This window comes from Bactrocera tryoni, chromosome 3, assembly GCF_016617805.1.
Source record: "Bactrocera tryoni isolate S06 chromosome 3, CSIRO_BtryS06_freeze2, whole genome shotgun sequence".
NCBI classification, from domain to species: domain Eukaryota; kingdom Metazoa; phylum Arthropoda; class Insecta; order Diptera; family Tephritidae; genus Bactrocera; species Bactrocera tryoni.
The window spans coordinates 49,682,829-49,694,437 of record NC_052501.1 but is presented as its reverse complement, the minus strand read 5'-3'; the positions used below and the strand labels follow the sequence as shown (position 1 = coordinate 49,694,437).

Sequence of the window (11,609 nt, the reverse complement as noted above, 5' to 3'; positions counted from 1 at the left end):
TAGTGTAATTCAATCAAAAGTTTAAAGTTTCTGTTAGAAATTTAAGATTTTTAAGCGCCTAATATCTGAGCAGAAGTTGAAGACTCTTTTTTGGTAATACTTCCAACAGGGCCGTAATACACATACATATAGTAGAATATTCAATCAAACACGAATATTTGGTATGCTATACTCTTGTGGCGCCACGTGAGTCAGATTTGTTTACCTCACTATCTCATTCTCTCTTTCTCTTACCCTACTTGTTTTCCGCTTTACACAATTGCTACAAATTACTTTGACATTAAAATGAAGCTTATCAGAAAATGAGAAAGCAAAAATACTGCAACAACAATAAATTGTAAAAATTATTTGCAACAATAACAAAAACTGACATAATAAATATTGTCACATTTTCAATAATGTTAAGTGGGGCTGAGTGTAGGCCAAAAACAAAATACCCAACATGCAAAAACAACAACAAAATCAATAATCGTACATTACTAGATTATACTACAACTGATATCCATCCGACATTCAATAACCGGCACCTGCTGTGCTTACCACCACCAAAAGCCGTTAACAGCACCGAAAATCATTTCCTGGACAACAGCTCGAAGTGTTCGCGGCGAGAGCAAATACTTCCTGACGAGTTTGGAATTTCACTAAAACATATACATTTAAAATGTTTGGTTTGGATGAAATCTTATTATAATTTATTTTAGAATATCTCCGACAGCTTTTGGTTATTTTCACAATGGAATAATATTCGTCGGGGATCGTTTTCTTGTTTTTAATGGAAAAATTTGGTAGCAAGCAAGTGGTAGACATATTTTTGCTCAGTTAAGGCTCTATTCCTTCTTTTGTTAAAGAGAAAAATAACGTTGTTATCATCAACAATTACACCATACCAAACATTCTGAAGATCTGAGTTTGTTTTTGGAGCGACCCTCTTAGACCAAATATTGTCGGTATATTTTTGAATGTAGGACAGTACAGTTCCTGGTGAATATCTTACGTATAGACAAATTGGTTGGATGCAACGATTGAAAACACCCCAAATATGGGGGTAGCACTATGACAAAACTTCTTACTTACTATCTTAAGTCACACCACTGAGCTTTCATCATTGTCTACAAAAAGCCACAATTCTTAGGACAGTGGAAACTCCTAATGATCATAGTTAAAAATTAGGCAAATCTCTCATCCTATTAAGAAAAACGTCCGCAGAATGAGCATAAATTGCATAAAGAATGAAGAAATAATGTGCAATGAATTAATTATTTTCATATTTCAGTAGGCCTTTAAAAAACTACTAGATGCTGGTACGACCATGTAAAATGTTATTGTGCATGGACAAATTTTTTCAAAAATATTCCAAAAATGTTTACCCAAAACATGCACGTGGTACACGCCACTTTGGCGCTAAAAACTGCAAAATGATTAAAAGTAACAACAGTTTGCCGCCAAACAAAGCAATGTAATAGTCATAAACAAACACAAGTTCATGAATAATTAAGTATTTTTCATTTTATTTACAATGTCCATCTACTTTTTGCGCGCACAATGTATGCGACAGTTGGTGGATGCAGCATAAACATTCCAAGAGCGTATAAACTTTTCTTGAAAAACGTCGGAGTTTTAGGAATTTAAAATCAGCATTAATTCTGAGAAACCGGAAAATAAACAATTATTTACAGTATTAAAGCTAAAAAATCAGAAAATTACACAGGCGGAGATTTCTAATAGCGGATTTTGCCCTTGATATTAACAAAACCAACAACCCTTAGCAAAGACTACCTAACTTCACCTTAACCTAATTCAATGTTAAAAAAAAGGCTTGTCTGCCTTTACTTAGGCAATGGCGCAATCTCCGAAAAAATTGTTATAATAAACAGAACTATTAGAATCAAGTGCTTCTATGGAAAACTTTTTCATTTGACGATAAATCTTCACGAAATTTGGTATGGGTTATACGGGCATGAGTTAAGGCTTAGAAATAAGCTTTATATAATATGCATTTATGCGATGCGACAAATATCACGTGAACGCTTAACATGCATTATAAAAAATTGTACACAATTGATATGAGTTTTCCGATTTATAATGATTTTTTTCAATGAGTTAAAAAAAAATTGTATGTCTTTAAATGATCAAACATCAAGCGTTAATATCTTTTAAACGTTTAGATTTTCGAAAAAATCGTGAGAAACCATTTTGTAGATCATTCAATTTCCTACAAAATCAGTCAAAAAATAAGTTTTTCAATTGGTTGGAAACGAGATAATGATAATGGGAAACTGTAAGGTGGAGAACGTTATTATTAAAAATCAGAGTTCATACTTGAAGAAGTTTTCGTAGGGATCCTATTTTTCAGACTATCACAGGATAAAAAAATAATCTGACCATACATGTTATTTAATATTCTTCATCTTATACAATTCTATTCGGGGTTTTCACATTTTTTATTTTTCTTACAAAAGTTGGTTTCTACTCAAGCTCTTGAAATGAAACCATTTACGTTTCATAACAGAATACAGCATTTACCGTCAGAACTCTTCGCACTATCACTGTGTCTACATGTTTTAACCCCAACCTTTCTTCTCCCTTATATTAACACTCTTCTCCTTTCTAACTGTTTGTCAGAATTCACCAACCATCAACATCTTTGTATTTTCTTACATACTTATGTTCTGTTATAGCAATAATTCAACATTCCAAAATGTTTTAAGGAAATAAAATTTTCGCTCGATTTGATTACCCAAACGCTTGGCTATTCCCCATTTCCCTTTATGTATACTCCATCAAAACAATGCAGAATGTAGTGACGTCCGGAAGACTGATGCAAAATATATTTTTCACTTTTAAATTAAATGTAGAAAGGCCAGTATAAAGCTCAGAGCAAAGCACGGAAGGCGCTAGAGCTCAGGTGTGGAAATAGTAATCCGAGCATTAGCCAAAGCTTCCAGGTGTTTGGCAGAGATGCTGTGGATTGCGGAGCTTACAGACCAACTAGCACCACCAAAAAGCCAACCGGCTAGCGGCGGTAAGTCGAGAATGACTGGAAGCTGCTGCTTTTTTTGTTGTTTTATTGTTTTCATTTGTTTTTGTTATTGTGATTTTGTTTCAACATTACTTCGGTGAGTCGTGCAATAGTAGAGGCGAGGTTTATGTTTCAACGAAAGAAAACAGAAAGCAACAACATAAGCGATAACAAGGACTTCAATATATCTAGCGCCTTGTTGAGCTGAATCGAAACAAATTTTCGTTGGCGCTGCTAAAAATTGAGTAAGATAACAAGCAGAGAAAACGGAATGAAAAATTAAAATTATAACGAGGTAAGTGAACTAAAAGAAAAAAATTAACGCATAGCAAAATACGGCAAGAAGGTAAGGAGTAAAAATTTGCATAAAAACCAAAGATCTTTTTTGGCTCACGAAAATTTAATAAAATAAAAAATAAAACTTAATAAATCAATTAGAATAAGAAAGAATTTAGATAAACTTGTACCAAGATTGCAACGGAATACAAATGTTATTCAGTATTTTATCATCCAATTTTTATTAACAAAATTTGATAATTTAAAATCGTTCATACTTTTTATGCAATGCCATATGATATTCGTTTCACGAATTGTTCAACTGATGTAATTAAAAAATCATATGATGAAAATTCTAATGGTAACTTGAACTTCTTATGAATATTAGTTGCGATTTTTTTCTTCGGAACTCTGAAAAATAAATGTTTAGACACCTCTAGAAAAATCTCTCCAAGTATGAGCTTTTATTTGTAACGGGAAGGTCATTCGCCTTCCAGTTTTCTATTTGTTCATGTTATCGGATAGAAAAATTCGAATCACGCTTACAACTACTTGCAAAAAAATGTATAGTTTCATAGATTTTTAGGAAATTGAATGCTCTTCAAAAAGGTCTCTGACAATTTGTACGCTTTGATGCGTTCTCAGCGATCACGAAATGCCACAGAAGCTCTATCGAATTGTACTCAAACACTGTCGAAAGCAGGTAATTTCGCGGTTTTCCTTTGCTGTCGGGAATGACTAGTCACAATGACTGCTAATTTGTTTGGAGACGTTTCGCGCTCCTTAAGTCGGTGCTTTGTCTTTGCTTTTGTTCGTGCGCACTTGTTATGTTATTCTTCGTGGTAATCGTTCTTGGGGCACCTTTCAATGGCTTACCAACTTCATGTAAGCAGAAACCTGCTTCTGTACCTTTATAAAACTATAAAGGAAAGAAACTACAGATTTTTAGCGACTTTGTCCTTAGAATTTTAGATCCAACAGCGTTTGTAACTAAAATATCTTTAAAAGACAATTATAAATCACGAATCAAGTTGATTGGGAGATAATTTTAAAATAAATTGGAGTCTTCTATAAAATGGCCGAAAACCCAGCAAATTAAAAAATTATATTGATGAACACTTGGAGTAGAGCGCAGCGGTATTTCGTTTAGCTATTCTGTAAATTAAATATATGACACCTATACAAGGCTAACAAATTCGGCCTTAACAAATGATAACTCTTTGCTGTCAGCAAATTTAGATAACACAGAACGTCAAATAACTTATTTTTTACTTGTACACTCTTCATGGAAAACTATGAAGTCTATGAGTTTTCCGATTTTGAAAAATAAAAAAATATTAAAATATGGGATTTTGACTATACCCACAGTCCACCGTATGTAAAACACCGAAGCATACATACATGCGCAATTGCTTCGTACAAATATTTTACGAATGCACTTTTTCACACTAAACAAAAAATTGGCTTTGCCGACATACTTCTCAAGCGTTCATACGCTTCCATTTACAAGTAACACAAAAAGGCAGTAGTGGTAGAGCAGTAGTGGTAAAAACCATAACAAAGAAAACAAGTTGAAAAGAATATGAATTAAGACATGAAACAAAAGCAAGTTGGATGGTTGAATCTCGCAGAAGTCAAAGAAAGCAAATTTACTTGCGTCGGCATCACGTTGCCACGCGCCATAATGAAACGGCTTCAATATTATTGCTTCTTCTTCTCCTTCATCATCACTTCAGCTTTTTTGTGCATTCACCAAGAAATGGTGAAGAAAAAGCAGCTTCTGCGGTTGGCAAAATGTAAAATGGCTGTGCAAAACAAAAGTGGGCAAAAAATAAATGCGAATATGAGGTTTAGATGGCAAGAGAACAACAAACATGGGAATGAACAGCAGAAAAAATGAGTGCTAACAAAACAAAGGATTTTCATTAAAAGAAAATAGTCCAAAGAAAAAATGGCAAAAGCAATCAAAAAATACGAGTCACACCAGCAGCAGCAGATTTCATGGGTTCCCAGAAGCTATGTTTGCGGCATGCGGCATGCGGCAAGCCTAGTATTTGACCGAGAGAGCAGCAGGCATTTGGTCAACTTTGGCTTTCTTTTTGAATGCATACAAGGAAGAAATAAGCAAACAAAAAATTTAAAAAAAATTTGCCTTACGTGAAATGTGCGAACCGATAGTGTACATTTTTGAAAATCACACTCACTTTCTACAATATTTATTTTAATTTCATATATGTACATAGATATATGGCAATGATAATATATGACTCCTGGTAATCAACTAAAAACTGTAAACCCATCACATCAAATTTTGGCAAAAACTACATATATCTACACTTCTAATTTAATTGTGTAGAGAATTATTAATCGATTAAAATAAGTCATTTGTAAAACTTTAGGTTTCGCCTTCAAGATCACATAGTCAAGTTGAAATATTTATACTGTTCCATTTAAAGTTCAAATATATATCATCCTTAATACCACTCTGAAGAAATCTAGGAAATTTAAAAGTAATCAACCCGTTTCTTTAGCTGATATTACTTGTAAATTAGTGAATATCCGGATGGAACTCCCACTAAAACAATTATTTGGAGAAACAGGTTTCAACTGAATTTAGAAAGCGGTGAATATTTTCACAAAGTTGGTGATCTTTTGGAGACATGGGGACAAATTAAGTCCAATCATAACTTATAAATTATATATGTATATGGTGAAAGCCAAATATTGTAAAGATAAAGGGAAAGATAATACATACATATATATTAGGGTGTTTTTTTTTGAACTATTAATTTTTTTCAGTCCCGTCACGAAATATTCCTTGGAAATACCCTAAAAAAAATTCCCTAAAAATTTTAGCCCTTAATATTCACATTAAGAACTGGACCAAGGCATGTAAACATTTTCCATAGAAAATACACTACAATCGTGAGTTTTTATCTTTAAATTCATACAGATCAGAGGTATTTTATGGCATCGCTTTGACTTTAGACGCATATTTTTCAGAATTGTTCACTCTACAAAAGTGTCCAGTGCAACAAAGTCGTAACTCAAACCGACGAGGTAGTACGGGGCTCTAAACCTGACTATTCCACGAATTTTGCATTTTTTTGTATATATCTCGTAAATGACAAGAGATATGGAAAAAATGTACACAACAGTACGACTTGTAGGAGATTTTATTTGCTACAAAAAAGATCCAAGGTCAAAATCGCTATCATTAATACTTCTAGAGATATTCGACTTTTTAAGTAAGGCTGTATGGGATTTTCATAGATTTTTTATTACATACCTTCTATGAAAATTCTATAAAGCCTTACTTAAAAAGCTGAATATCTCGAGATGTATTAGTGAGTTCAACGTTTCATCTTTAAATATTCTGTTTATTCAGAAAATATGACTGAAATCAACTTTGTCTGCCATCACTCAGAGTGGACAAGTGTCACCGAACAAACTGACCAGAGTCGCACATTACCGTATTATTCTTTCGAATACCAACGCACTAACAAACAAACCCTTAATATGCGCTCATTTCAGCAAGTGCTTGGTCTATTGGAATTTCATCTAAGGAATAAAAGTGTTTATTTCTAGGCAAGAAATGGGGTATAACGAAGAATGATATGCCCTCTCACACACTCCCACTCGAAGCAATTGAGAGTATGTGATGAGTTTGAGTATATACATATTTCAGTACCAATTTTCACACGAATTGATTTTGCAACAGCAGATTTTGGCTAAATTGGAAATGGAAATATCAAATTACTGTGAAACACACACACACACACACAGAAAAATATATACTATAGTAAGTACCCAGCAGATTTAAAAGCGAGATCTCCTGAAAGGAGGAATGAAGGAGTCCTCCTATTGACCTCTTTTAGGAGCCGTAAGGGAGTTTTTTAATTTTTCGTAGCTTAAAAATCGTACTTTTGATTCAAAAATTACAATTTAACGGGAAATAATAACTGTTAATTTTTGTCTTCAAGCAATTGTTTATTTCAACTGTGTTTTTTAAAGCGGGCAGACGTAAGTGTTTTATATCCAAGTATTAAATATTTTAAATTGATAATTAAATGTACTCTAAAAGGTATTTAAAACGCCTAGTGAATAAAAAATTAAATAATTTATACAAAAAACAAAATAATAATACACAAAATGAAAATGATTTGAAAAGTGTTAATGAAATTGAAAGTGATACAAGCTCTAAAGAAGTTTTTGAAGAAGTTGAAAGTGGTACAGGCTCGAAAAAGTGCGTCAGGGATATCGAAAGCATCTGTTTTAGCTGATTTAGAGCACAATATACCTCTCGAAATAATTTACTGCAAACTTTTTGCAATTGCTGAAGACGATCACTTTCATTTTGTTCCCATTTTGCAACATTGTTACTAAATTAATATATAATAAAAAAATAATATAATACGTGAAAAATAATATAATATTATACACTTAATTATAGATAAATAAAATGGCGTCACAAAATAACTTTTTATTCAATTCTCTCGGTAAGTTTAACTCTTGCAAATATTTTTTCATAACTCTTTAGCACATTTTTTTCCTAGAATGCGGAAGTTCTTCAATTTTAAGTGGAGAAAATATTAACGTGTCCACCAATACTTCCCGAAACACCTCCTCCTGGCAGAAAAACATAGAACAAAGAATACGGAAGCTAGAGGAAATATCGGCGCAGAACACTGTACTCCTGGAGCGGATTATTGACATATTGCAACCGAAGAAGATTGAATTAATGATATTTCCTATTAAAAACATAAATGATTTAGCATCTGCAGAGTCCTTGCTTTTGAATAAGCCTGAGGCAGAAATTGTGAGTATTATAAAATACATTTGATAAGATGTTACTAAACAGTTTGAGTTTATTATAGGTGGCGTATCTGAAGAAAAAATTTTCAAAGAGGCCCCTATCAAAAATTTTGGATGAAGTGATTGCGGAGTCCCTGCTCTTAAAAGTGAATTGGGATGGAGCCAAAAATAAAATAAGTAATAGATTTCATGTACATTCATTTAATTAAAAAACTTTAATAACAAGAAAGGAAGGGCTAAGTTCGGGTGTCACCGAACATTTTATACTCTCGCATGATAAAGTGATAATCGAGATTTCATTATACGTCATTTACATATTTTTCAAATACCGTATTTTTGTAAAGTTTTATTCCGCTATCATCATTGGTTCCTAATGTATATACTCGTATTATACAGAAGAGGCATCAGATGGAATTCAAAATAGCGTTATAATGGAAGAAGGCGTGGTTGTGAACCGATTTCGCCCATAATTCGTACATGTCATCAGGGTGTATAGAAAATATTATATACCGAATTTCATTGAAATCGGTTGAGTAGTTCCTGAGATATGGTTTTTGGTACATAAGTGGGCGAGGCCACGCCCATTTTCAATTTTTAAAAAGTTTGGATGCAGCTTCCTTCTGACATTTTTCTCGTAAAATTTAGTGTTTCTGACGTTTTTTGTTAGTCGGTTAACGCACTTTTAGTGATTTTCAACATAACCTTTGTATGGGAGGTGGGCGTGGTTATTATCCGATTTCTTCCATTTTTGAACTGTATATGGAAATGCCTGAAGAAAACGACTCTGTAGAGTTTGGTTGACATAGCTATAGTAGTTTCCGAGATACGTACAAAAACTTAGTAGGGGTGGAGCCACGCCCACTTTTCCAAAAAAATTACGTCCAAATATGCTCCTCCCTAATGCGATCCCTTGTGCCAAATTTCACTTTAATATCTTTATTTGTGGCTTAGTTATGACACTTTATAGGTTTTCGGTTTCCGCCATTTTGTGGGCGTGGCAGTTGGCCCATGGGCAGTTTGCCCATCTTCGAACTTAACCTTCTTATGGGGCCAAGGAATACGTGTACCAAGTTTCATCATGATATCTCAATTTTTACTCAAGTTACAGCTTGCACGGACGGACGGACGGACAGACAGACGGACGAACATACGGACGGACAGACGGACGGACGGACAGACAGACATCCGGATTTCGACTCTACTCATCACCCTGATCACTTTGGTATATATAACCCTATATCTGACTCTTTTAGTTTTAGGACTTACAAACAACCGTTATGTGAACAAAACTATAATACTCTCCTTAGAAACATTGTTGCGAGAGTATAAAAAATAAAATTATAAAAATTTGTTTTTATTAAAATAATTGCAGGTTTATGATTTATCATAGAGATCTCCATTAGGAGGTTAAAAGGAGTACTCACGTTCCAATGACATGCAATGTTAAAAACGAGTATACAATTTTTCGTGTATTTACACACGAGTATTAGGAGTAATAGGGAGTATAAGATATCTCCTAAAGGATTAATCCAGGAGGTCTCAAACGATCATCCTAAAATCTGCTGGGTATGCTTTATGGGTGGCCTCAGTTGGAATATTTAATCAATGTGTAGTGGTGTATATGTTTACACATATATACAAGTACATAAAAATTCCCATTTGCATACGGCACATCTATTTTCCGTAGGATTCACACGCAAGTACCGTAAAACAAAGTGAATTCGTGGTTTCTCTTGTATTCACTGCAATCTCACTCATTCACTCTTACTTACTTCTACGTACTCACCAGGCATTGATATTAAATATATGATTATTCTCGTTGTTGATTTATAACAAATACTATGGAAACATACCTACAAGGAGAGGAGAGAAGAAGAATTAGCAAAAAATTAGTATTTAAATGACACTTTGGAAATTTCGTTTAATACAAGTGCATGAAAAATATATTGGTTTTTGTAATGTTACTTTAGATTGTTGTTAGATTTAGTTTAAAAACGTAGTCAAAGCTTTTTAAGAAGTAAAACGAAAAAATTCTAACAGAAAGTAAGAAAATTTTAAGCTTGTTATTCAACATTCTTCGAAACTTTTTCTTCAAAATTATTTTCAAACTCCTAAATTCAAGTCTAGGTCTCGAGTGAATCTGTGAAATTTATATTTTAAAATATTTTTGAAAGCTTTCATAAGCCCTTGTTCTAGCTTTTGTGTTAGCTATAGATTTATCGCGCTTTTAGTAGTTTTTAACAAAACCGTTATTTGAGGGGTGGGCATGGTTATCATATGCTATCGCGAAAAGTATAGAAATGATGTGTCCCCAACAAATTTGGGTGATATGTCTTAAGTGCTTTGGGAGACATATACTCGAGGATCACTTTTTGCCAATTTTCAAACCGCAGGTGTCTCTCAGTCTCTCATTGTTGCGATTCGTTGCACCAAGTTATAATTTGTATACCAATTTCCGGCTTAGCTATGCCTATTTATAGGTTTTCGATTAATGGTGTTTTTCACTTTCTTTAGTAGAAAAAGACATGTGCAGAAAAATTACATATCAGATCTGATTTAACTTATCTCGTTGCGCATATCACTTACGTAAATATATTTTGTAGCGTTTCTAACGCTCCCCCTCGATGTTAGCGGAGAAAATAATAAACCTCTTATAATTTGTATAACTACCAAACCAAAAGACCACAAAGCATGACACTTACGCGGAGTACACACAATAAAAAAACTTTTCTGTTTAGCGCACGAAGACTCAAAGATATATAATATATATAGCATATGTAGAAGCAATAGTTATGCTTATTAAGTATAAAAAATTAATTTAAACTTCGATTCTTTGTAAACTAACATGCTTTAAACATTTCCAATCGTTCGCAAAATCTACAAAACGGTGAGTTTAGTTATGTTTACCAATGAGCAGTTAATTTACTTAGAAATAAAAAAAAATAATTTTTTTTTCTTTTTTTTTAGGAACCATTCTAATGTTGTACTAATATTAGAAAAGGATAGATAATTGTGAAAGGGAAAAAAATCGTTATAGTATGCCACCCATTGGAAACGAGATTAAAAATTAAAGGAAAAATTATTTACGGGCGATATGAGGTCGAGAAGAAGAAGGGGTGGAGCGTGGTTAACTTGGTTTCCGGCGAAACTATGAGCCCTATAGAAGGGAAGAGAAGTTATATGGCAAAGTTATTGGTAATGAAAACATCTATAACTTTTGTATCGGCACTTTTTTAACGAAACTTCAAAAATTGTACGAAAAATTCAAATAACCAAGATTTTGTTTTTTTTTTTATCTTCCCGACCTATCACCGTAAATTATTTCTGCCTACTTTTTGTTATTATTCCTTTCGTTTTCAATGGGTTTTATTCTATTAAATATGATTTTTAATATTATATATATACACTAAACCTTAAGGATTGAGAGATAGCGAATTTCCGTTGTGATAATATTACCACTATATCGTCTGAAACTTTAGTTTATTTTTTGCAACCAACT

At 33.2% G+C, this 11,609-nt stretch overlaps 1 protein-coding gene across 1 annotated transcript; it reads left to right on the top strand.

Moving 5' to 3' along the window:
* Positions 1 to 2,958: 2,958 nt before the first annotated feature.
* LOC120770653 lies at positions 2,959 to 9,490 on the top strand. The gene is made up of 4 exons (XM_040098249.1): positions 2,959 to 3,022; positions 7,852 to 8,114; positions 8,173 to 8,287; positions 9,483 to 9,490. The coding sequence occupies exons 1-4, from the start codon at positions 2,959 to 2,961 to the stop codon at positions 9,488 to 9,490; spliced, it is 450 nt and encodes a 149-aa protein (XP_039954183.1).
* The last annotated feature ends 2,119 nt before the right edge of the window (positions 9,491 to 11,609 follow it).

Bases quoted from the DNA above. Each gene is read 5' to 3' on its own strand.
- LOC120770653 (XM_040098249.1), top strand. From the start codon at position 2,959: ATGCTGTGGATTGCGGAGCTTACAGACCAACTAGCACCACCAAAAAGC. The intron at 3,023-7,851 runs GTAAGTCGAGAA...TTTTTTTCCTAG, and splicing joins AAGCCAACCGGCTAGCGGCG to AATGCGGAAGTTCTTCAATT. The intron at 8,115-8,172 runs GTGAGTATTATA...AGTTTATTATAG, and splicing joins ATAAGCCTGAGGCAGAAATT to GTGGCGTATCTGAAGAAAAA.